The sequence below is a fragment of the Urocampus carinirostris genome, chromosome 14 (assembly GCF_059441175.1).
Source record: "Urocampus carinirostris isolate Australia breed hairy pipefish chromosome 14, RoL_Ucar_1.0, whole genome shotgun sequence".
NCBI classification, from domain to species: Eukaryota; Metazoa; Chordata; class Actinopteri; order Syngnathiformes; family Syngnathidae; genus Urocampus; species Urocampus carinirostris.
Genome location: NC_142362.1, coordinates 37,814,993 through 37,841,524, shown reverse-complemented (window position 1 = coordinate 37,841,524; position 26,532 = coordinate 37,814,993). Strand labels below are relative to the sequence as shown.

The 26,532-nt window shown below is 40.7% G+C and overlaps 1 protein-coding gene, 1 long non-coding RNA gene and 1 pseudogene across 6 annotated transcripts in view; 1 reads left to right on the top strand and 2 right to left on the bottom strand.

The window, feature by feature from the left end:
• Window positions 1-126: 126 nt before the first annotated feature.
• LOC148353371 (uncharacterized) lies at window positions 127-11,895 on the bottom strand (annotated as a pseudogene).
• LOC148353372 (uncharacterized) lies at window positions 1,116-2,612 on the top strand. Its single transcript, XR_015852760.1, has 2 exons — window positions 1,116-1,508; window positions 2,237-2,612. It is a non-coding gene; the product is annotated as an uncharacterized LOC148353372 (long non-coding RNA).
• A 295-nt stretch (window positions 11,896-12,190) lies between the features above and the next one.
• parp4 (poly (ADP-ribose) polymerase family, member 4) overlaps window positions 12,191-26,532 on the bottom strand; it is a 93,029-nt gene continuing 78,687 nt past the window's right edge. For 3 of the 5 annotated variants that reach the window (XM_088352422.1, XM_088352424.1, XM_088352423.1), the window contains exons 29-37: window positions 23,430-23,525; window positions 23,221-23,358; window positions 19,443-19,589; window positions 19,314-19,355; window positions 18,188-19,242; window positions 17,326-17,407; window positions 14,765-14,867; window positions 13,238-13,367; window positions 12,191-12,834 (exon numbers count right to left, since the gene is read on the bottom strand). In XM_088352422.1, coding sequence (XP_088208548.1) covers window positions 12,615-12,834; window positions 13,238-13,367; window positions 14,765-14,867; window positions 17,326-17,407; window positions 18,188-19,242; window positions 19,314-19,355; window positions 19,443-19,589; window positions 23,221-23,358; window positions 23,430-23,525 — 2,013 coding nt within the window. In that variant the 3' untranslated portion in view covers window positions 12,191-12,614. The remainder of the gene's footprint in view (window positions 12,835-13,237; window positions 13,368-14,764; window positions 14,868-17,325; window positions 17,408-18,187; window positions 19,243-19,313; window positions 19,356-19,442; window positions 19,590-23,220; window positions 23,359-23,429; window positions 23,526-26,532) is intronic. The other 2 variants (XM_088352425.1, XM_088352426.1) reach the window with 2 other exon arrangements.

Genomic DNA, 26,532 nt, shown 5'->3' with positions numbered 1-26,532 from the left:
TTTCCTGCCTTGATGAAATTGACTGCCTTGCTTGTGGCTTGATGGTGTTTGCCCCTGTTGACTGCTAGAGCAATGCTCTCAGCCACGGCTTTCAGAACCTGGTCATGGCGCCAGCGATAGCGACCGTCAGCCAGGGCCTATGGGCAACTGCTGAGGAAGTGTTCCAAGGAGCCTCTTCAAGAGCAAAGGGGGCAGGAGGGTGTTGCGCTCTTTCCCCACACATGAAGGTTCGCTGGGCTTGGTAGGACATCGTAAACTGACTGCACAAGAAACCGGACACGGTGGAAGTCTGCTTGCATGATGCTTGACCACGTCACTTTGCGCTGTAATGTGTTCTCCCACCTTGTCCAACTGCCCTGCTCACCCGCTCTTCCTCCACACCTGCTCGGACCTTTTCCTGGAGGAGATGGTGTCTCTCCTTCCCTTGGGCTTGACTCACTTTGATCTTTGGAAATAAGCCCAGGCATGCTCTCCCCAATGCCACAACCCCAACCAGTGTCTTCTGCCTCAGTCTTAACTCTGCCACCTCCACTTCCTTCTGAGCTTTTCACTTCCTTCCGGTTCTTACGTCAACCCCAGCTGATGACACCTTGCTGTCCTTGGAATCCCTGTACTGAAGATCGTCTTTAGTACGTGCCCCCTTGAACTCCTCAGTAAGCCCGCTGAAGGGTAGCTGGACGGGATTGCTTGTCTCGTACAAAGCAGCGCTGGTAAGCCTGCGAGGAAGTCCCAGCCACTTCCGGGGGAAAGCTACTGATCCTTTTTTCGAGGATCTCCACAATTGATACCGGTATTGCATAGACCAAGAGAGACCACAAGACTCTGGGAAGAATAGAGTGCTGGTAGATCCAGGCTTTAAATCTACCAGGCAGGCCAGACTTGTCCACCTTGGTGAGCCACATTGCCAGTTGTTTAACAGACTATTGGATGGCAGCAGAGTCTTTCAGAGTTGAGTCAAAGAGTTTCCCCAGGTTCTTAACTGGTTGTTGCGAAATGTTTGGGATCTCAGTTCCAGAGATTGAAAACCTGAACATATCCATGACCTTCCCCCTCTTCAGAACCATCGATCTTGACTTTGAGAGCTTGAAGCTCATCCTCACCCATGTTATGGCCCAATCCCATTTCTCTCACTCGGCCCCGAGAACCCTCCAGTGAGGTCCCTCGATAGAGGAGTGCCCTCATCGAGTCGAGTGCAAAGTGGAAAAGGTTTGGACAAGACTTGCAAGGTTCCACCCCTGTCCAGGAGATGGCGGTAATATTAATTGGCTGTAGACCTTAGTGACGTATAGGCCTACGTCACATGTAAACAACTCGAGTCTCAACCTGAGGCGTGTTCAGTAGTGTGTCAGTTGGAGATTTCGTGCAACGTTAAAAATGCCCGCTACAGCTGTGTTATTACCGATTGCCTGAAAGCTCATCATCTTTTCCGTGTCTCCAATCAACGGAGGAGAAATGTGCTATACTGAAGACAGCTTCGGCGCTATGTAGTGCTGATTCACCTTTACAAGGTACGTACACTCAGTAAAAAAATGACCCGTTCGGTCAAATACAGTAAGAGTAAACATACAATGCACGTTCACATAATACCCTATGTTTGTGTAGACATAAATGGCAATCTACTTATTAGTATCTCAATGCCATTTTATGACACATAGTAGGGGTCTTGAATGTGTGACATGACGAAAAGTAAACAAACACAAGAACAGTCCACCTGACCCTTAAGCTGACATAATATCGTCACCAAACTTCCCTGTACGACCCAAAAACCTTAGTTCATAAGGAATTTAATTCAAAAGAGTTGTCATTGGATATAAAAAAGGTGCTTGATTGCTGTTGTTTGGTCATGATTGTTTTCTGTTGTTGGTGTCAAGGGATTTGTTCAGACCAAAAAAGACAATCGACTTTGGCTTGGACAGATCTATTGACACTAACAAAGATATCATATAATGAAATTGTGAATATGCTTGATTGCAAATAGGATTTTCGAGAAGGGTTGTTCAAACCCTCACATTGTGTTTGCTGTTAATAACATCATATTGGAATATAATATTGTGAATGTGCTTGATTGCTGTTGTGATTGTCATGATTGTTTTTTTTGTTATTAGTGTCAATAAATTTGTTCAAACCAAAAAAATTTCAACATTTTTTCATGATGCTTACATCACAGTTAAAGCGGTCTTTTTCTTTTCTATGCCCACATTTATGTCTAAAATGTTTGTTTTCTATTGTGTTCCAGAGTGGCTGTCCCATAAGCATGGACAGGTTGGACAGGAATGTTCCCATCCTGTGCTTATGGTTGGATGTGGAGTCAGAACTCATTCAGGACTTAAGGTTGAGCAAGAAGGTTATGTGGGCCCTGCAGGAGCTGCTAAAGAGGGAACAGGGCCATGGCTGGAGGTCCTGATCTACGTGTACTGGCTGGCCCACGCTCTGTCCTACCGTGTGGTGTCACGGGTCTTCAGGGTTCCCAGGTCCACCGTACAAAGAATTGTCCACAGTTAATATGGAATAAATTGCCCAAAAGCCATATTTTAGGCTCTTTAAGTCAGACCCACATTTGCATTATGTGCTTTTCTGCATTACTATTCAATAAACATCTTCATTTTGAGTAACACCTTGGTGGTTTATTTCATAATGATGTGAGATACTGCGTGTGAACTATGTGACTGTTGGACAGAAAACAACTACAAATCACTCCAGCTTAAATAATACTTTACTTTCAGAAAAACAAACTCACATTGGGCCAAAATACATAATAGTAAATAAATAATGTGTCACAAATTTTAACAAAAATATACCAATACTTCCATAAAGCTGGAAAACACAAACTGGAACTTCATTGAGTTCTTAATAAAAAAAAATATTTTCCTTTTATAAAACAAAGGGAAACATTGCAGAGATGTCACTGTTCTGGAAATTTGTCCACGAGCTTCCCAAAAAGGACGGGAACCGCTCAGTTTTGGCCACAGTTTCTTCGAGACTTTTCCTCACTCCGGCAGACTCCACTTTCAAAAAGTCAAGGAGTGTATCGTGCTTCCTTTTTTTTTCTGGGTGATTTGGGGTTTGGCGCCGGATTAGAAGGTGCCAACGACGTGCCCGGTGGTGTGGATGGCGTGGTAGCTGTGATGGTGACCAGCTCTTCCACGGGACGTTCTACAATGGCCTTTAGGTTGGGTGGAAAAAACAAGAATTACTTAATGCTGATGTATTGTACAAAAACAACTGTGTATACGATGCTCAACTAGTTGATGTGAGACATGAAATTGACATGTTATTCTTATGGCTGTATGAGCCTTCTATTGGCCAGCATCACATATGCTTTAGAATTGTCTCCACATTTGGACAACATTTTGAGAAGGTAATTCGTTCACTTAATATGTGTTTACAGAGAAGACAGTGAACTATGTGATAGTAGTTTGTTTCAACTGTATTTCCACGTGAAATTCGGAGACATTACTCGTAATGCATGATGAAAACTAATGCATTCTGATCTCACATGAAAGAATCATATTGTAAATAAAACACGACACCCGAAATTGTGTGCAGTAAACAAGCGCTTATGTCCAGAACGGTATTCTGACTATGCTCCTTTAGCGACTGGCCATGTACATGAAAAGCACGACTCGTTTAAGATAAAAACAGGGATGGGCTGAACCGTGATTTTCTGCACAGTTATCCTACTTTACAGTTTGTAGCGTGAAGGTTTTTTTTTTTGCCAGCTCCCTTGGTAGATTAGTGCACTTCGTAAAGTAGCGATTTTGCAATGTTCGTGTTTTAACGCGAAAATACGATTTTCTATTGCATTTACGTCTAACTAAGATATCTCAATACATTTTATTGCAAATACATGCGTGGTTGTGGAAAACTACTTACATTTGTGCGGTTCCTTTCCGGGCATGTTTGTTGATATTGAGAATTCGCAAAGCCTTCTGGGTAGTCACTTCGCCGCCAAGTGAGGTAGGGAGCCCCCTCGGTCTTGAAGTGGTTACGACATGGTTTGAGGTCACTTCTGCCTCGGACTTGAGAGTATCGGGACACACTCCATTTTCACGTGAACGCGCAAACCGAGTGACTAGGGCACATAGCGAGTGAAAGTGCGAAGAATGGGACGCAGCCTATGAGTCTCTCCAAACCCTGCAGGACCCATCTACTCCCAGGGACAGATGTTGTGGTGATGGTAAGGTCATCCATATATGCTCTTATGGGAGGCTGGCGAACACCTGGTTTGGATATTGGCCTTCTGCATTCCACTTCTGCAGCTTTGACTACCATGTTCATTGCCAAAGCAAAAAGGGTAACGGATATGGTACAACATAATAAATGCCTTTCCCAAGGCGATGCCAGTCTGATGTTACTAACCCGGAAGTTAACCCAAGCCTGAAGTTGTCATAAAAATCCAGGATCAGGTGCTTGATCTTGTTAGGAACGTGGTAGGAGTTGTAGTGCAAGCTCAACTAGTTTGTGTGGAATGGTCCCGTAGGCGCTAGTCAGGTCTAACCACAACACAGCAAGGTCTCTTCTGTTCTTGTGGGCTTCTCTGATAAGTTGTGTAACTACCCTAGTGTGCTCCAGGCAGCCAGGGGCTCCAGGAATCCCACCTTTCTGGACGGAAGTGTTGATGAAGTTGTTCTTGAGGAGGAACTCTGCCAGTCTTCGGGGGATGATGCTAAAGAACACCTTCCCTTCCACGCTCAATAGTGAGATTGTCCGAAGCTGGTTGATATTTTTCGAATCCTCCTCCTTGGGAATCCAAACTCCCTCAGCACACCTCACTTTCAAAGTCTTCCACAGGTGTCGGAGAAGCACTGGGCAACGTTTGTAGACAAGGTAGGGTACACCACCGGGGCCCGGTGCAGATGCTGACCTGGCTGCCTTTATGCCTTATGACCTCTTCCCAATATCCCAATACCTTTATGACCCGGTCCCAATATCTTCCCTCTAATCAAGATGCATATAAATGTATCATTCAGATTTGGAAAGATAAATCTCATGATCTTCAACATTGATACTTGTTAATTTCATTTCCCCTAATCATCTACTTTCTGTGATAATTGCATCTAAAAGGCAATGAAATAAAAAAAAAAAACTTTTAAAATGATAATACAGAGATCCCTCAGTTTTCACATTTAATAGGGGCCGGAACCACTCGCGAAAAGTGAAAATCCACGGAGTAGCATCAGAGCTTCATAAAATACTCCAAAGTGTTAAACTTACCTTAAAATGACGTCATTACTGAATGAGAGACCATGACTGTCACACGATGAGAATCATAGATTTCCAAATAATATTACACAACATAAAATTACAGTTGAATGAATGGTTTTATTGTCATTATACAAAACTAAAAGGAAATTGGAGGGCTTCTTTTAGTGTAAGAAAGCAATTTAGAGCGAGGTTGGCTAGCTGCGCACTAGCATCGGGTCTACTTATATTGAGAAAGATCTCTGTGATGATTAAAATAAAACTGTCTCGAATGTAGCGGTTTCCCAGGAGTTATGCTCTAAATCAGGGGTCGGGAACCTATGGCTCGCGAGCCATATATGGCTCTTTCTATGAGTACCTGTGGCTCGGAGACAAATTTGATTGCATGCTAATTTTCTCCATCTCGTCCAAAACGTAGGCTACTAATCCTGTTCAGGTACACAAAAAGGCCATACCAAAGCTGATTTAAAAGCAGTGCTTGGCAGAATATATAGGGCACGTTTGTCACTACAATTTACAGTCAAGGTGTCACACGAAAAAAAAAAAAAAACCCGTTCTGGCTGTACATCGCTAAAGAATCCGTTATATAAAACCTCACTATATTATCTGTCTTCAGTGTTCAGATACCTTATGATGAATCCACAGAACACACTGTAAATACGTCAAAACACCGTAAGAGAACTTTTTTGATTGGGTGAGTGGGAGGGATGGGTGGAGCTATGCAAAAAGTGCAAGCACTCCCTCCCTACTCTCGCCCTACGCCGTCTGCACCATAGATAAGCACATCAGGCTCCCTTTTTGCAGAATGTTGTGACGTTTTTACAAAATAACTGCTTACATCTGCTTTTGAAACCAATACGTATGAAAAAAAAAGGGTCAAAGTGAGTTCAACCGATCTTGAGTAATTGCAAGAAAGACAAGTTTAAATTGGTATGTTTGTTGATTTTGGGACACGGGCTCTGGCACTATTCTCTTTTCATAATTTTTTATCAAATCATCAAAAATAAATGTGCTGAAGACTAAGTTTTTGTCTGGGGCGCGTGTTTAGCATTGTAGTAAATTTGTCTCATAATATATGGTGTGGCTCTTTCCCAAAATAAAATTAATATATTTTGCTTTTATGGCTCTTTGAGTCAAAAAGGTTCCCGACCCCTGCTCTAAATCCTCCGTTTCATGGCTAAAAGACCTGGCGTTGGCAAGATACAGGGTTGAAGAGTTGTTAGCCTAAGCAATAGCAGTCGGTCAGACCAGCAGCACTGCTCTTGCCTTTTCCTGGACGCCGCCCGAGTAGCTCTGAAACCCGATAAATAATCCAGGGAGCACACGCTGATTATCATAATTTCGTTACACTCTTTCGACTTTCCTCAGAGTCCGATTTAATTTATGAGTTTCTTTTCAATTTAACGAGCCGCTAAAAGCTAGCAATTTTGGTCCTTTCCAGTTTGTTTAAAACTGGAGACATTGACTTGCCAACTCTGACTGTTTGACTGACAGCATTTCAAAGCCCATGAAAATCGGGCACACGGACAGTAACATGCACCCAACACAGAGCCCCCTCCCTAATCTGTCTGGCGTGTCTAACGGAACACTATGCACAATACATTGATATCAACGCCAATAAACTCGATTCAATTCAAAATCCGTGAAGGAGTGAACCAGCGATAACCGAAGCGTGAAGTAGCGTGGGGTCTCTGTATTATCCTAGGAAATGATAAGCTTGATTGGCCTGGTTCATTTGAACGTTTGTGCAATCGCTTACTGATCTTGTGAGACGAAACAAATGTGATGTGCACGGTTGTCAGGCAGATTCCGTACAGCATCCGTACAGACGCCACGACTCATTCGGAACTGATCATGATGATGCAGCTCCAAGGTACACACAGTCAAACTTGCAATTAGACTGGGTCAGTGTTTCTCAATTATTTAGAAGCAGAAAACCTCTCGCGCTCCCCACCGCCTGAACTTTAACCTATAAAACAAAAATATATGAAATGATAAGTCCTGAGGACTTAAGGTTTTAAATCCGGCAAGCGAATCAACCCTGAGAGAAGAGCAAGAGAAAATAAGATGCGGTTTGAAAAATGTTGACTTAATGTCGTCATAACCAAGCTCCGCTCACAAAGACAGCTTTATTTCTTTCTCTATGTCTCGTGCTTTCTTTCTCTCATTAGTTTCTCCTACCTCTTTTTAACTCACTTCCTCTTTGTCCCTCTGTCTTTCTCTTCTTTCTTCTCTCCTTTTCTCTGTCTGTTTTTCTTTCTTTCTCTCTTTGTCCGTTTTCTTCTCTTTGGGCAGTGGGCAGGGGACACCCTGATCTGGTTGCCAGACAGTCCCAAGGCACGCAACTCACTTGCTCACTCACACCTAGGGACAATTTGAACTGACCAATTAACCTGACCCGTGTTTTTGGAATGTGGGAGGAACCTTAGTGCCCGGAGGGCACCCACACAAGCACGGAGAGAACATGCAAACACAGAAAGGCTGGTAGCTGGATTTGATCCCATGACCTCTGAACTGTGCCGCAGATGCGCTAAATACTCATCCACCATGCCGCTACTATCTGAATTATGTGATGTTAATTTTTTTAACTCATGGATATTTAATACTTAACTGTACTTTTTCCGCAAACTCAGGAGAGCAGATGAAATATTTTCTCTATTAGGTATGTTTTAACACTGTCCAACTGAGTTCAAAGAGCCTTTTATATTTTTTCCACTGCCCCTATCGTCTTTTATCTTACATTTACCCTCTGTGTCCCGACCAAAAAGAGCATTACGCTGGAAAAAAGGATGCAGGATGTTGGGGGAGGAGAGTGATTTTCCATGGATGCTGGCGGTTCTCTTTTATTCGACGATGAAAATTGTGAAAGAAAGAAAAGGACTGTTTATCTGAGCGCGTCTAAGAAGTTCACGCACTTACATGTGAAACAAAAAGAGCTGCAATGAGAATTACAGCCAGAAAAGGGTATCGGTCAGTGTACAGTAATATTTTGAGGTTACAGACACCACCTTTAAGTATGGTGAAAAATGCTAGATATTAAAAAAAAAGTAAAACAAAACAAAAATGTGAACAACACAGACTCTGACATTCTCTACTGCCTTGAAATGATTCAGTCAATTTGATTCCTAGTACCACTATTACCCCCCTTCCCGCTCCTCTTTCACTCGGCTAGTGTCACTTGCGGCATAGCAGACGACTCTACGGAGGCTCCGGTGTATTACAGTGAGAGTATGTCTATAACATACCTCCATGCTTCTTCTCTGTGTGTATACTATATCTATCTATCTATCTATCTATCTATCTATCACCCCCCTTCTCGCTCCTCTTTCACTCGGCTAGTGTCACTTGCGGCATAGCAGACGACTCTATGGAGGCTCCGGTGTATTACAGTGAGAGTATGTTTATAACATACCTCCATGCTTCTTCTCTGTGTGTCTAATCTAATCTGTCCGCCCGTCCGTCCGTCCGTCCGTCCATCTATCTATCTATGCCATATCCCCCTAGTGGGTTGATGTAGCTAGAGTCAAGAACACACTGACGTTAACTGAACATTCATTTCTATTTGCTCTTCCCAACCTGAACATTAAGCCTGCAGCACAACAATAGGTGAGTTGCTGTGCCATGCAAGTACAGAAACACAGGAGTAAAAACTGGGCATGGCGTAGTGTTTTTGCTAACCACATAGTGAAGTGACACCCCTGAACAGAGATGAATGAACCTAAATCACTTTACGGGAAATGAAAAATATAAAATAAAATTAACCAGCCTGACACTATGAGTGCTCAGCACCCCCAAAGTTCTGAGCCTAAAATCGCCCCTGATCTGTACCTTTACCATATGATCAGGTGGGCAGCCTTTTCCATTCCAACGGAAACCCAGAAAAGTGTCCAGGTTATTAGTCACATCTGCAACAGACCTGTCCATTCTGTGTAAGTCCCTTGAATCAGCATGTATGTTAGCAGCTTATCCTGTGTTACACAAACAGAATATGACAGCCCTTGTGTCTTCAGCTGCATGTGAAAGTTACTTCTTGACAGAGGTCGGTAGTCAAAGATTTACTCAAGTAAAAGTACTGCTACTTCAGAATAACATTACTCAAATACATGTTAAAGTAGTAATACAAATAATTACTGGAGTAAAAGGAAGAGAAAAAAACTACTTGGTGAAAAAGTTAGTCAAGTACTGAGTAGCAACGTTGCTATCTTGCTGCCAGCAACTTTTTACTCAGTTTTCATTTTTTTTAACAAAAATTTAATAGTTCATCAACTCATCCAAGTTCATCCAACCAACAATAGATTACATTCGGTTAAAATAAATTGAAATAATCAAAGTAAATTCAAGTACTTTTATTAACAATAAAATAATAGAATAAATAAAATGAATTAATTAAGCACAAGTAGCAACTTTAAAGCCCCAGTACTTTGTTTTAACAGGCTCTGCAGGCAAAACAACAAGCCCAGGGGTCGGCGACCTACAATTTTGAAAGGGCCATATTGGACCCAAAAAAACAAATCCGTCACATGCCGAAAAAATTAAAAGCCTTATATAAGCCTTATAATGCACATGCTGTAAGTATCTATATTAGCCTGTTATCAAAATGACAAAAACAGTGCAAAACAGGGTCATAAATAGTCAAACCAATATTGTGCAGCTGTTGGATGAGGTGGTTAACTTTGTCGTAAAGCACAAAAAGCACTAATTAGAGAAATTGAGGACCAACCCGTACCCTCCTCCTCCTGACATATTCCACGTCTAACCAATTGGCACTGACTTCGGTCCACATGATCTGTACCACTATATTGTAAATTGAGTTTTCCAATATATGAGCGCTGATCTAAAAGCGTATACAAGTCTGGATGCTTACCAGTTCTTTGTAGCAAGTACGCTAGGAAAAATGTAAACTTTACTAGAACCACGTCGTATCAACATTTCTGTGAAATGTAAAGCACGGGCCACTTGCACCTTGTTTAGAGCATGTTGAAAACAAATACTTCTGAATTTTCGTTTCCAGATAGACCCGGTGATAATTTTAGGGTTCATTTCGGCTTAATAAGCTTTATGGTGGAGCACATCGTAGCTATTTGACATAAAATTGCTCGAACCGTATCTTGTAAAAAAATTTTTGCCGCAAATCCTGTAATACTTGAGGGGTGCCAGTGTTGCACCTCGGCACAACACAAGTTGCTTCTTTTGATTTGCAGATATACATCGCCGTCTTCTGTCTTCATCAAAAGGAAGAAAATTCCAAATCGGCTTACAACCTTCCCCACCACACAGCAATAAATCACCATCATAAAAAGTGGTTATTTTCTTCTGTCATGGTAGTTGGTATTTCTTTCAAATCAAATGCTCATTTGAGTTCTGTCCACTAGGGTGCTACTTGCCGTCCGTCATGGCTCTCATGGCAACGTGATGTCACATGCAAAGGGTCAATGCTCTGTATTTTTTTCATATGGCTAAGAGCTCTCTCAAAGTCGCCATTCAAGTAAGGAAGGCAGAGAAATAGGCACAAAAAGAAATGCTTGATTGAAGATAACATCTGCAATGTACCACAACAGTATCATCAATCTATGACATTGTTGTCTGCTACCAATGACCGAGATGATCCGGATTAGAGCAGAAATGGGCAAGACAAAAATGGTCTGACAAAAACCCGAGTTCACAAAAAAAAATATCCTGCGAACAGGCCCTGAGGGACCAGCCAACAGCTGTATTTCTTTCTCACGCTTACTTTCTCATTTTTTTTCTCTAATTTCTCTCTCTCTTTCATTTTTTCTTTTTTTATTCCCGTCTCTCTTTCTATCCTTTTTTTTTCTTTTCTCTCCCCCAATCTCTGATTTTGGGGGCCGAAAAGGGCCATGCACCGTGCTACACGTAAAGCCTGCCTTTTGTAGGGATATCCAAATTAAAAAAGATTGAATAATCAGAGGCAATAATGAATGCCTGATGGATAATAATTAAAAAAGCAAGAGATGCTCAGCAGACAACGTCTCGGAATTTGGCTCGGGCCTGGGCTTGTGCTTAAGATCTTAAAACTAGGCTGATAGTGGTCAAAACCTTTTCACGCTTGAAAAAGGCTCGCTCGCTTCGGAGTGATTTGACCTTTCGACATGAATCAACACAATATATTTCCTCGTATAACGTTTTGGTGGATTACCGCCCCGCCCCTAGCCAGACATAGTTTGTGAAACTGTTTACGAAACGTTTCTCGGAGGCCAACTCGGAATCTGGTTGGCTAAACTAACAGCTTTGTCAAAGACTAATATTATAAGACACGGCATTCTGGCTTTTTTGTTAAGACTTCTGGGTAGATTTCTGAGCCTAGCAACAAAATAAGCCTGAATATTGATTGGTCAAAAGCTAATAAAATAAAAGCACATATCTCAACCAAGGAGAAACAATGAAAGGACGCAGATGGAAAATTTGGTATTGATGGACAAAATATAATCACATGACTCAAATTTTTTCCCGCAGCAACAAATCTGAGACCAAATTGAGGAGGTGGCAAGGCGATGGGAGAGAAAGAGAATGAAAACAAAATTTAAGGTTGACAGATCCTTTAACCAATACTATTGTTACCAGTAGGAGGAGAAGCTTCCTGAACGGACCCAGTTCCAGCAGTTTCATCGTCTTGTTGCGGTAGTTTTCTTGGTGTAAAGCGACACTCTTCAGAGATGAGCCGGACCCTGCCATTGATAGGCAGCGGCATGTGACAAAAAAAAGTGTCCACATATTGAAACAGTTTAGTCTAATTTGGTGTTACATTTATTATTTTATTCTTTTATTTGTCGGTGTTCATGAATATATTATTTTTTCTTGTGTGATAATGAGATGTGATTAATAATACCTTGTTATAATCATCTGCTTATGAAATTTGATTAATGTGAAAAGTGTTTGGACTGTACAGGGGACAGGACCAAGATAAGCTCCAGCTTTTTCCTGTCAGCTCTTTTTTTCTTATTGTTTTGTCAATTTTTGAACAAAGCTGTTCATTTTACATTTATTGATTGAAACCTTGTATCTGATGAACAGTGGAAAAAATAAAAATACCAATCAATCAGTCAATCAACATCACCCAAGAGTTACAATAGTTGGCCCTTCGGATCTTCTCAGTGAGCCTAGCCACAAAAGATTTTCTAAATGTCCATTAGGCGCGACCAGTAGGGGGCAGTGACACTTCACATAACAACACCATTATGACGAGTCACCAGAGCAGGCGTGTCCACGTCATTTTAACGTACTTTTTTTCTTCTTCATTTAATGCGCGGTCTGTGGAGTCCGACTGCCAAGAAACATAGCAAAATTTCAAGCACTCCACCCATTTTGCTGACCTTAAAAACACAACATTACATTTTTTCAAGTACCCGCAAGAACCCTAAAAAGTTTCAAAAAATCTTTTGAAAACAAGTTGATCAGCGAACAAGCGGAGAGGCAGGGGTGGCACACGAATTCCTCCATAGTTCTGGAGAGGCGAGAGGCGAAGACGCAGGGAGGTCGTCGAAGCCCAGCAGTTGGCGGGTGGTGGACTCCCACGAAAAACCGAACTCCAGGCGGCTGCAGATACACGGGTACTGGCGCTCAGCCCAGCGAACCCGGTCGACCGCTTTCTTAACATCAAACCAGCGACCCGGCCTGCAATAAAAGAATCAATAAAAATCAAATGAACAAAAACTCATATCATGTATCATCTGTATCTTGCAATCAAACAATCTCCTCCACTAAGTTTGAAGGCCTGCCTCACAGATATAAAAAGATGGATGTCACTTAACTTCTTCCACTTCAACCCCGAAAAAACTGAAATGATAATTATTGGTCCTTCGCAATGTCGTGACTCAAACACTGCTCTGAACCTTGACAAATGTAATATCACCAAGAGTGACTCGGTCAAAAATTCCATCTATGGTTGTTCAGCTCCATATGGGTCCAATCAATGACCATTTATGGCTTTAAAACAAGTGCGCAGAATCACAGTACTTTTCATTTGTGTGTACCACTTGCAAGTTGTTCAGTTGAACTGCAACAGTGAGAACTTCACCTGGCGGGCGCATCCTCCAGACAGAAAAGTGTGCGCAGCAACACACCTTCCGGAAGCTTCTCCAACCGCAACAGTTGTAGGACCAGAAGCGTCGCCAGAAGTCGCAGAATATCGTTGTGGGCCTTTTTGCCTGCATTGCACCACACGAGTGAGGGAAAAAAACAATAAAAGCTTATTGAGCAAGCTAAAACAGTGGTAACTCTTCATGTGAGCGACTCTAAACATGAGAGTTTCGGTATACTATTTTTTGGGGGGAACAAAAATCTTGGCATGAGCAGTCCCAGGGGCCACCACTTACCGCCAGCATGAGCTGGTCCAGTTTGCTCATGCAAACTACTACAGGCTAAAAAATATGCAAAATTTTGATGTAAAATCTTTTGGTGTATACATCCATTTAAAGTTACGGTAACTTTGAATTCAAGTGTACAGTAAGTGCTTACGAATCATCAAGAGTCTTTTTATCTCATATCTGCCAACCTCTGCAAATTGCTCCCCTTAATCATGATCGCAAATTCTCCTTAATAAGCAATAATTGACCTTACAAACACAGTACAGCACCTATTTACTCACTGAAAGACAGGCTATGTAGAATACCACATCAAAATTAGAAATCTACGATGACGTTGTCGTCTTTTATCAGTGACCAAGGCGATCTGTACATAAATTGTTATACAGCATACACAATCTGAAATGATCAAAAAACTTTACGAAATGTTTAAATATAAAATGGGTAAAACATACAAGTTGACAGGTATGCGATCTCTGTGACTCTTCATATCTTAAAAAAATCCTATAATATAGGGTTTGGAGCAGCACATCATAGGATTCAACCCTCTGGAAATTATTTCAGCATGATATATCGCCATTAGATGTTGGGAGAGGCTTTGACTAGATCTCTGTTCACACATCGAGGAAGCCCCCCACTTCCTAGCTCTGCTTCCAATATCCAGTAATTGAGAGTGTAAATTTATCCCCCAGTGCCCTCACCTCCATAAACAGGAGCCCATACTGAAAACTATATATACCTTGCCAGTTACATTGGAGAAAGGGTATTCATATGTCATTTATCAACCAATTTGGGAATTTTAGTTTCAGCTAGAATGTTATTGTACAACTTTTATTGCACTATCTTTACCATGCACTATCTTCCATTGTACTATTATTACAACTCAGCCCAGCCTCCGAGCACTACCATGTAAATATTTTTGCCTATTTATAGAGACATTTTTTAAACTTGGACTCCTGGAGTGCCATAATTAATCCTGTTGCAAACAATGTGCCTTACTTTGTTATCATTGCCAATGAAAACAATTCAATTCAATCTAATCTGCGTCAGATGCCTTGCTGGAGATGTATTCCCGGCATGTCACATCGTGAACAGACACCAGGGGATGACCTTTTTCCCTCAGATGCTCCGGGAATTCCCTGCTCTACATGATATACCCGTGACCGAGCCCGAAACAATCGGCGAGACAAACGGATGGAATATTCCGTCACGTTATTCAGTGAAGTGTAATGAACTCTTACCAAGGGAGCGAATGCCTTTTTTCTCAAGGAAGACTTCGGCAAAAATGTCGAGGTCGATGCAGACCCACCTGCTTAGTTCTGCGCTCAACTCCCAGGAGCCATCCTGCAACACAACATTGAGCTGGTATTGGAGGGTAACACATGACAAAGTTTGCCTCTGTCATCAGGGTTCATACACCTTTTTCATTGCCAAATTCAAGCACTTCAAGCACTTTCAGGGCCAGTTTTTCAATGTTTCCAGTACCTTCAAAGAATTATAGTCGTGAAAATACAATACTTTGCATTTTATCATTTAATTGAAGCACTGAAGAGTTAATATTTTAATCTAATATTCTATTGCTTTGCATTTTAGGGATTTTGTTTTGTAAAACTTTAATTCTGTTCAATGTGTGTGAAAAGCAAAATTTTGTCAGGGATGCCCTGCAAAATATATGAAACTACTAACTACTAAATAATTTTGTGAGTAATGTTTTATCATCATTGATAATATTTTTTTTTAATTTGAGGCGTGTCAGAGTCATTTTCACACACTTTCCATTTTTTTCTGTTATCATTGCATAGTCTATACTTTTGAGAAACATTCTAATGGCAACAAGCATTTTTAAGCACTTCAGTATTTTCCTGACCTTGAAAACACACTATCAAAATTCAAGTGTTTTCCAGGATTTCAAGCACCCCTACAAACCATATGTCATATTTAGCTTCTGATCAGTAGCCTAGATGGTAAGGCGCCCGCTTTGAGACTGGGAGGTCGGTGGTTCGCGCCCCGGCCGAGTCATTCCTAAGACTTAAAAAGTGGTCGGCGGCGCCCTCTGTTGGCTGCGGCTGCATCGTCTCGCTACAACGGGTCAGGTGCAATCGACATTTCGTTCTGTGTACATTGTTACACAGAATGACAATACAAGGAAATTATTATTATTATTATTATTATTATAAGAGTGCACATATAGATTTGGGCTTCTCTTCTGTCTGAATGGCATAGTCCAGGCAGGGAGAGGTGATAAAAATGTGCCTGTGAGGCATTCAAACAGGCATAAACTTAGAAAGTGGCCGATCGCGCAGAGTAAGGAGAGAAGGACTGCGCTATCGACATATAGAAGAGGCGTTTTGAGAAAATTGGTGCAGGTAGTATCAATCCCATAACAATAGTATTGATCCAATCCAAGTACTTGCATAGCATAGATTTTTGGATCCATTCGCCCACCCCTATATCTTTGGTTTCTCCAAGTGGTCAAGTAACTAACATCTTTGGTTTCTCCCAGTGGTCAAGTAACTAACATTCATCCATATTGAAGGCAAGATCTTAAGACGGAGTCCGGCCTGAAATTCGGGTCAGGCCGGGCCTAAAATGCCAATCATTAAGTTCATGTTCTGGCCAGGCTTTTCTCGCTCACTTTTTTATTTTAATTATCCACCTATAATTAATTTTGGTTTGTTTTTGTTTGTGAAGGATCTGCGCAATAAATTCCATTTCCCCCTTACGCAAGGCACCCTGCACCCACGCGGTCATCTGCACGCTCTGGGGAGCACCCCTCCTCCTAAAAATATGAAAATTTGGATTTGGTTGGTCCCTCAAATCAAGATCATTTGTCAGGTTTAGGCTGGTTGGGACTCTAAAACCTGCGGGCTGAGTCGAAATGGTCTGGATTTATTTAGGCCCAATCTTACCTCAGATCCATATCAATCATATTAAAAAAGGGTTTGCATCTTAATGTTATTGCACTACTTTTGATTGCACGATTGTTATGATGCATTATTTTTTATTACACTATTAGGAAAGAAAAAAACACATTGGCCAGTCAACAAACACCACTATGTAAATATCCCAGTCCGCCAGCGGAACAACGCTGCGTAAATCACACAGTGATTGGGTATGTCCATACCTACCTACAAAATACAACCGAATATAGTCATGGGGGTTCTGTATTAGTCACATAGTATGAGAAAGCTTTATTTCTCCTTATTGGTAATCTGATTTTCTCCCTACCGTATGTACTCACATTTTAGACTTCCCGTGGCGTCGTGGAACGCCCCTGCTCAACTTGGAATCTATAAATGCGGTCCAAGCCAAAAGGAGAGCAAGGCCATCACCATAGATCCCAGCTAAAGGTAAGATCAGGCCTGAAAATTTCCAGCCAGAACCAGGGGTATAAAAGCCTGAACCAGCCCAAACCCGATCGCTTAAATTGATTTGAGGGACCTGGACCGAAGTAAACCCGAGGCTGCACTTCGGCACCTGCGTACTTTAGGATTGAAGTGTGCGCTTAGGCCCCAAAGTGCGCGCCTCGGCTAAGGTACGTGCGGCACCAAAATTAACCGCCACGGTGCAGCTTCTGGTTTATTTTGGGCTTGGTCCCTCAAAACAAGTGTGAACTAATTTTATATAGAGTGAATTACTTTTTATTGGTAATGCCCCTAACACTGGCTGGGTCAAGGGCTGCATTGTTCTAAACACTGTCGGGCAGCATAAGGTCTCAAGCCATTGTGCGGGTGTTCTTCATGAGGTGTGCAGCAAAAATCGATACAATCGAGAAAACATTTAAAACGATTTTAAAACTTACTGGAGTCTGCTTTTTGAAGATGTTTTGCCATTTGGAATCATGTGATGTGAATTGGTCTGAGATGGCGTTATGGAAGGGATGCCTGCAAAAAAAGTTAAGTACTTCAGGTGCTATGTGATTAATACGTTAATGATATGTTTTTAGTATTGGACACCTGCAAAAGAGATTGCATAGGATGCCAGTTCATTATTTTCATAATTGTTGCACACTGTTGCTCAATGTTTTGACAAATATAAACTGTTTATTGTTCATTGCCACGATTGGGCTATCATGTTGCTGTTTTTTGATTACCACACCCTTTGGGGCGGATCTGCTTTCATAACGTAGGATATTTTATAAAAAGAGAGGACTCAGGGGAGGGTTTTAAGAACAGATTTTAAATTTGGCATAGTAAGTGTTTCTTGTACAGTCTTCTACTGCTCTCCTTGCAAATTCAAAATTCATTGACATTTTATCATTCACATTTAAAACTGGCATATTTAAAAAAACTAAAAGGTTTAACAATAGCGTGATATGAACTGTACAGATACTAAACGTCCTAGTTTTTCGCAGGGTGTTACAAAAACGTTACAAAAACAAGCATGAATGAGTAGCCTTTAGATTTTTGCTGATCATAACACAATGCAATCCTCTTCAATAGATCAAAACCAGACAGTAAAACATTTTACAGGCCCAATATTATGCTTAACAAGTTAAAACATACATGTAAACTCATTTGTGAGTGTTTATCCAATCAGAATGCAGAATAATACAAAATGCAAATTAATGAAGCAGCAAAACCTTAAAAACTGCATTCCTATATATGTATTTTATGATAATTTGAAAGAAAGAGTTAAAAGGGCAATAATGGTTTGAGACTTACAGGATGGTGTAAAGATCTGCTTGGGGTTTTGGCCTAGCCAAGGCAAAGTCGAGAGTTTTGTTTCCAAATAGGTCTTCATTTTGCCCTTTGTCCAGTGCAGATTTGCTTGCAGCCTGCCCCCCCAAAAAATAATCCAGCAAAGCCTGTTCGTTTTTAGCAGACTTTGTTGAAGCTCCTTCTTGGGCTTTCAAAGTTTTTTTTGCTTTTGATTTTTGCAGTGGAATATCACTTGCCGGTTTTGGAAGACCAATACCCCCTTTATGGTAGCCTCCACGAAAATGTGTCTGTTGTTGAGGGAGTAACGGGTCACAGTAAGTAATGTCTGTAGGTGGACCTTGATTCAGCAACGGAGTTAAAGATCCAAAAAGTGAGCCTGGCATCTTGGCCGAGATGTCTAACTTGAGCATGGACATGCGCGTTTCTCTTTTTTGTCTGCATCTGACTGACTTTGCTGCACCCTCTTTCTTTCTGCCTTCAATGGTTGAGTCAATGCGAATTAACATATCAAGTCCATCTTTTTCCTTAGCAGCAAGTGGAGGAGCATCAGGAGTTATACACCATGAACTTAAATCTCCCAAAGCAGAAGCGTTAAAGACTCGATTGCCCTCTTGTTCCTTTACTGCTAAAACTGACTTTTTCTTGGCCTTTGCAGGGTTGAAAGGGGACAGTAAGCCAACGGACACAGTGGGGTTTGCAGCTAATTGAAAGGGAGCATTTAATGATGCATTGCCAGGAAAAGCTGGTAGAGGAACTGAAGACCAACCAAAAGGCATTGCTGGAGGAGGAGGAGCAAAGGATGGCGCTTGATTATGGGAAAGTGGGCGGATGCAGAATGAAGGATGACCCACAGGATGTACAACTGAGGGGCTTCCTCTACTTGTAGGAGGTGGTAAAGGGGCATCAAAAGTTATAGAAAGTTGTTCTGACATCATTGGCCCGAAATCAGGAGAAAGGTAGGATTTTTTAGAGATGCCCTCTATTCTGGCCTGTCTTGTCACGGAGCTCGTAGACAGAACATTTTCAGGAAACATCTGCAATGACTCTGGACTTGAACTCTACAACATAAAACATAAGAAAGTCAACTCCACAGATGTGCTTCCTCGTTATAAAAATGAATGAGACAAACCATTGGCGTATACAGTGGCGAATCACTGATAGCACCCAATGTCTGCGTAAGAAAAAAATCAGACACTATAATAATAGTCATACTGCAGGAAAAATAAATAACAAAGATGGTATGGCAAATAAGACTAACTTCCAGATCACGCAAACTGCAAACACGCTTATCCTGATTTTCTTTTTTCCCGGCACTCACAGAACATGTCGAGTTGATTTCGTCTTCAACATCTTCAGCTAAAAACTCGCTGGTCTCAGAGAAACCGTCCTCTCCAAGAATCTGCTTCTGAAATGTTAAAAAGACTCTTGATGAGACATACAGTAATCCCTTGCTGTGTTCAGGTTTACTTATTGCAGTTTTGCTACTTTCATTGTGCACTGTGTTCTGCACTTTGATCAGCTTAACAGTTGCCCTGCCCTTTTTCTGCCTGTTTCTGCATGTGTGTGTATGACGTTGCAGTCTGAGTACTACACGTACGTAAAACAGCTTGACGAACCGACATTATGTATGTGCAAATCATTTTCAATTTCAAGTTTCTTCAAAAGCCATCATGTAAAAAATAAGTTGCTCTAGAAGGCAGAGGACGATGCTTTCTGTCGCTGACAAAGTCCGACTTTTTCAACACCGTAAACTTGCTCTGGAGCCGCATGTGGCTCTTTGGCGATTTCTCGTGGCTCCCTGGCTATTTTTCAAAAAATTCTGACAATGGAAAAATGTATGGCTTCTACAAGGAGGACAAACGGGACACTGAACGGGAGTTTAGAGGACACTTCTCTTTTAAATATTCTACGCGCTTGGATCTCGAGGTATTAATTTTTAAAGTAGACAGTTTTGATCTCAACTGTTTGATGTCACCAGAAGACAACGAGAACCAAAACAAGCAGCACATTCCGTTGAAAAACAGACAGCGATTGTTGTAATCAGCGTATTTAGCCGCACATTTCAGCTTGGAGTAATTGGAATTTTCCTTACTGTTTCGCTGAGAGGCTTGTGACTGTTTTGTCTAAGTTGATCATCAAAGGGTAAGTTTACATGCTGTCGTGTACAGCGTGCATTCCTTTTTTGACTTTGCCTCATTTTAGGTATGTAAATCTAAATGTGAATGCATTTATATAGCGCTTGTCAAGTCACTGAAGACCTGCGATTCTGACTTTTCTTCTAGTGTTTTTGTTGCTTTTCTTTTAATTAATATAATATTATCTCGATAACTCCCCGAGAGCGTGCGGGCACCGAAGGCTTCCAGTTAATATTTGGTCTAGGTTAGCCCCGCTTGCAGTCGGCTAGCTGTGCCTACTGTGCTCATTATTTCTTCTCCCGGCTGGGTTCGTGTTTGTTGTTGCTGCTGTGGTGCGTGGTTATTCTGGCTCATCATGTTTTCTATCAGCCAGCCTCCTGCTTTTTTTCCCGCGGATGGATCCCGGTTCATCTTTTATGGCAGCCGGTAGCCTGACGTGTCTTGGCTGTTTCACCCCCTGTTAGCTATGGGTTTTGTTTTTGCCAGTTCGCCCCATTTTGGCTGCTCGCCATTTGTTGTACCATTGCTGTACCTATCTGCGACACAACTACCAAAACCTTGCTCAAAACACAAAGAAACTTTTTGACTAGTTAACATGTAAACCAATAGGGTGTCTGGCTTGCTAAGGTGCTGGTGTTCTTCACAGCTCAGGAAGTCAAAGATGAGTCAAACGCTCATCAAAATGCATTATCTTGGGAAAACATTGAAATACAGACGCCTCCCGATATACGTACATTCGACTTACGGATTCCAGCAGATCTGATTCTTTTTCGGAATGTCGAAAAATAACTGGACATTGTGTTCACATTTTTCCGAGTACAGGACATTACTGTAGTGCTTCTTTCCGCCGCTACCAGCGTGTGGCGTTGAGGTCACCCAGTATCCACCCAGAAGTGAAAAAAATCTTCCCTTTCCTAATTCGTATGTAAACATCTCTCCTTCACCTGGTCGTAATCCCACCGCAATATGGTAGGTGTAAATTGAAAGAGGCGAGCTGTTTCTTTTTAAACGAAAGTGGAATAAGAAAGCTTGATGCGTTTGAGAAAATGGTCAGACAGCTTTTTTTCGGCAACTTTTTACCACGGAGGACATCTTGAAGCAAAAAGTAAAATCTCACTTTATTTATCTTTGTAGAGCATATTATTTTAGTAAATGTTTATTTTTTAGTATATCGATATTATGCAAAAACGTGCACCGTTTTCTCACATTTTGTATGTTTTAGAATTTGGGAATCTCTTTAAAGTTTTTCAATTAATATACAGTGTGTCTTTCCTTCCTTCCAGATCCCAACCTCCTCTGTGGAGTTTGCATGTTCTCCCCATGCTTGAGTGGGTTTCCTCCGGGCACTCAAGTTTCCTCCCACATTCCAAAAGCATTAATGGCAGGTTAATTGGCTGGTGAGTGAGTCGTCTTTTTCCGTGTGCCCTGTGACTGGCTGGCAATCGTTCAGGGTGTCCGCTGCGCATTGCCCGAAGGAATTAGCACCATGAGCTACCTTTGCAAGGGTTCCTACAGTTTGAGGCATGTTAAATTCAAGATTTTTTAAATGCGTTTTGAAATTAAATCGAAAACAAAGTCAACAAAAAAACACACAGAAAATTGAAACAAACAAAATTAAGAAAAATATTGCACACAATACATCGTGCCTTGTACACATTACCTGTCACAGCTTTTAGCCATGGCAAAATGTTCGTCAGCCACTTTTCATTAAATTTACACTTTGCCATGGTCCAGAGTAAACGTCTTTGTCCCAAGTTGCTATGAGTATTGTGGGTGGACCTAAGACATGCATTTGCTCTGAAAAGCCCTACCGAAACCACCGTTTTGATAGGTCCGTTATTGTGGTCACGCGTTGATGCAACAAAAGTAAATGGGTGAATTATTAAAAAAGACCATTGATCATGTTACTAAATCTTTTTACTTCAAATCAATATAAATATTAATATTGGATTTAAGACTATATAATACTAAATGAGACCTTATTTTTGGAATAGTAAATTCAATTCCTTTTAAGACTTTTCAAGGATCCGTGGGAACCCTGTTTGCTTTCGGTGAATATCGTTAATAATACAATTAAAAAAATGACAGCATAAAACGGGAAGATGTTAGTTAATCATTGAAATACCCAATAGATTCACTGACTTTAAACTACCATATTTCCCGCGCTATAAGGCGAACTACCCAAATTTAGTCTTTTGTGATATTTCTTTCATATATAAGGTGCACCGGACTATAAGGCGCATAGATTTAAAAGTAGCGTAAGGGCTAGGGTTAAACAAAAAGTGAATAAGTATCATATTTGTGCACTGATTGATCGGTCGAGATATAAGATATAATCACAATTGTAAAAATAGAATGCAACGAGAATTGAACCTGAATCACAACAGACTAGAAGGGATACAGGTGATGCACGAAAAGGCATTCGATTTTATATTATCATCACACTATTTTTAGTCATGGTTCCACACGATCATAATTGGCCCAAGCCGCGAGATTATTGTCGGACATTACATATAAACTACATATGATAGATAATAAAATAAGACCATCTGACTTTCCCTGCTTCATATATGTCTCTCGTAGCCTGGTGGTAAGAAATCAGCACTTATCGTAGCGATCAGGGTTCGATCCTGGTGTTACCATTTTTATGCAATTGCGGTAAGCGGTAAGTTATCGACTCGTAAAAAATTATCCAAATATAATGATACACAAGTATCGATTCCAATATTTTCCGTGAGAATCTCTCGCTCTGGACATATAAGCCACGCATTAAAATTTCTGGCCAATTTAAGGGTTTTAGGTGCGCCTTGTAGACGGGAAAATATGGTAAATTGGTGCAGGACTAATTGTAAGGTATGCAAAAAGAGCGACAATAATGACACAGTAAACATGACAACATACCAGACACGATCCAAGATCCTCATTAACTTCTTCTTCACAAGTCTGAGTGTTCCACTTCATATAGGGGAGGATATCCACATCTTCTTCTTCCAGCAACTTTGAGACGTCCGTAAAGCCATTTTCTGTTTGACCTGGCTTCTGAAAGCTCAAAAAGACTTTATTAAAGACATATATGTGAAGATGAAATAAAAAGGAAAAAAAAAACAAACCCTCTCTTCGATGGCTACAAAGCTGGTGAACTGAGACAGAATTGAGTACTCTTTGCTTAACTCAATGATGAAGGACTTCAACTGGCTTTTTATCCCCTGTGGAACCAGAGATAAATGTTGTCTTTGTGTTTAGCAAATCATTTTTTTTAAAAATCTGAAATACATTTTTATAGACAGTAATCCCTCACTCTATCACAAATTACTTTTTGGTGTTTAGATACTTTGCGTATTTTGAATTGAATTGTCTTTATTGTCATTGATATCAACGTGTCATGCATTGTGTTCTGCAGCAAACAGCACACAGCAAAGGCTATCATGAGAAAACGTTGGGAAGGACTTTGTGTGTGTGTGTGACTGTTTTATGTGCGTGACTTTGATAGGCTGATGTATGCTATCAGACAAGGCCCACAAGTCAATGTGTGCAACTAGCTGTCCGCTCTCTACATGTATTTTTACGCTGAAAGGAGAAGCCCTCCAATTACGTTGTACTATTGTCTAATGACAATCAAGACTATTCATTCAACTGCCATTCTATGTTCTATGCTTTTATTTATAGATATATTGTTGTTATTTTGCTACAGTCGTATATCTTATATGTTACTAATATCTAATTCATTATCTTCACCGCTTATCCTCAGTAGTGTCATGGCAGTAAACAGGGGACACCCTCAATTGGTTGCCAGGCAGTTGCATGGCACACAGAGACAGAAAACTCCCGCGCTCAATCAAACCTAGGGACAATTTGAACCATCCAATTAATCAAAAATGCATGTTTTTGGAATGTGGGAGGAAACCAGAATGCCCGGAGTAAACCCTCGCAAGCATGGGGAGAACATACAAACAGGAAGGTTTGATCTCATGACCTCAGAACTATGCCGCGTATGCGCTAACCACTCAGCCGCCCTGCTGCTGATAACTAATAAATACATAAAATAATGTTTCTACTTTGTGGGTTTTGACTATCGCAGGAAATTTTTGGAATGCAAGCCCCACGAGAAACAAGGGATTACTGTACACGTTTCAACTGGTTTGCATATTCAGTTAAAAACATTTTTTGAGTTACTTAGCAAAAGGATAAAAGAAACAGCAATTACCACAATTGTTTTTTTTCATTAGTTAAGCACAATTAAGTGCCCATTTCACGATTTGTAAAGCATCTTTCAGTAATGATTATTTAAGCATCTTGATTGGTTTCAAAGTTGATTAATATCTGCATTTAAAAAAAAACATCTTGCACACAAAAATACCCTATCATCAGTCTCCTGAAAACATGATTAAAACTAATCAGGACAGACACATGCTTCAAAACAATAAAACTAGTATTTTTAACTAATTCTTAGTTTGCACGTAATTGTAAAGCGTTACTTTTGTTTTTGACATGAATATAGTAATGCTCGGTTCTATTTAAAGGGACAGTGGCATTATCTAGTGTATCCTAGCGGTGAAAAGAACTTCATTAATTTAAAAAAAACTAAATTGATTCGAAAAATGAGAAAAATAATTGAACTATCATATGAACATGCAGTTTGAATAAAACTTGTGGGTCAGAACATTTGCATTTATTTTCTATAGTATGAGCCTAACTCAGATGGAACTGACATAATTGTCCACCATCTTGCTCCTATGGGTACCCGAAAACAAAAAAACCTTGCGAAAGGCAATTGGATGGAAATTGGAGCGGTTTGGTCACTTTGAGTTGCCGAAGTTTGTATTTTTCCTTGTTCTTTCAAGCACATGTAGTGGTCACAAAAAAAATTGTTAATATACAGTGAAGAAAACAAGTATTTAAACATCATCAAGGGGTGTGAAATTCTTATCGTAGGTTCATGTCCACTGTGCTAGAGAGAAACTAAAGAGAAATCACAATGTATGATTTTTAACAATTTATTTGCGTGATACAGCTGCAAAGTATTTGAACACCTGTGTATCATCTAGAATTCTGACCCTGGAGTTAGTCTGTTATTCCTGTTAGTCCCCCCATTAAAAGTCCACCTGCACTCCATTGATAATCCTGAATCAGATGCACCTGTTATCTGTCCAATCCATTCAATCAGTAAGACTTAAACTTGTAACACAGCAAATACCACAGATCTGTCCAAAGACACCAGAGACGAAATTGTACACAAGGCTGGAAAGGCTACAGAGCAATTGCCAAGCAGCTTGGTGAAAAAAGGTCCACTGTTGGAGTAATTGTTATAAAATGAAAGAAGCTAAATATGACGGTCAATCTCAATCGGAGTGGAGCCCCATGCAAGATATCACCTTGTGGGGTCTCAATGATTCTAAGAAAGGTGAGGAATCAGCCCGGAACTACACAAAAGGAGTGGGTCAATGACCTGAAAAGGGACTGTTTCCAATGTTACTGTAGGTAATACACTAAGACGTCATGATTTGAAATCATGCATGGCACGAAAGGTTCCCCTGCTTAAATCAGCACAAGTCAAAGCTCGTCTTAAGTTTGCTAAGACCATTTGAATGATACAGATGAGACCAAAATATAAATTTTTGGTCATAATTCCACTAAGCGTGTTTGGTGGAAGAAGAATGAAGACTACAAACCGAAGAACACCATCCCTACTGTGAAGCATAAGGGTGGTGTTTTTCCGCACATGGGACAGGACGAGTGCACTTCATTAAAGCTAGGATGACTGGGGCCATGCATTGTGAGATTTTGGGGAACAACTTCCTTCCTTCTACGATGAAAATTTCAGACCTCTCAATGATTTCTAAGTGGGAGAAATAGCAAAATAGCAGGGTGTTCAAATACGTATTTTCTTCACTGTAAATGTAAGTAAAATTGATGTAGGAAGATAATGAATACTTGAAAAATATCCTGACAGTTTCTTATCTCTTTTTTAAAGTTTATAACACCATATTTTTCGCACTATAAGTCTCAATTGTTCTCATAATTTTGCCAGCGTTGCCGATTATACTTGTGTGTTACTTATATATGATTTTTCCTTCTTAATTATGCATTGTTTGGTTGGTACAATTTATAATTCAGAGCGATTTACAGTATGAAAAATACGGTGTGTTTCATAAAAGCACTTAAAGCTTTGAGAGAGTTATGTTGTCACACAATTGTTTTTGGGCTTAATAAACA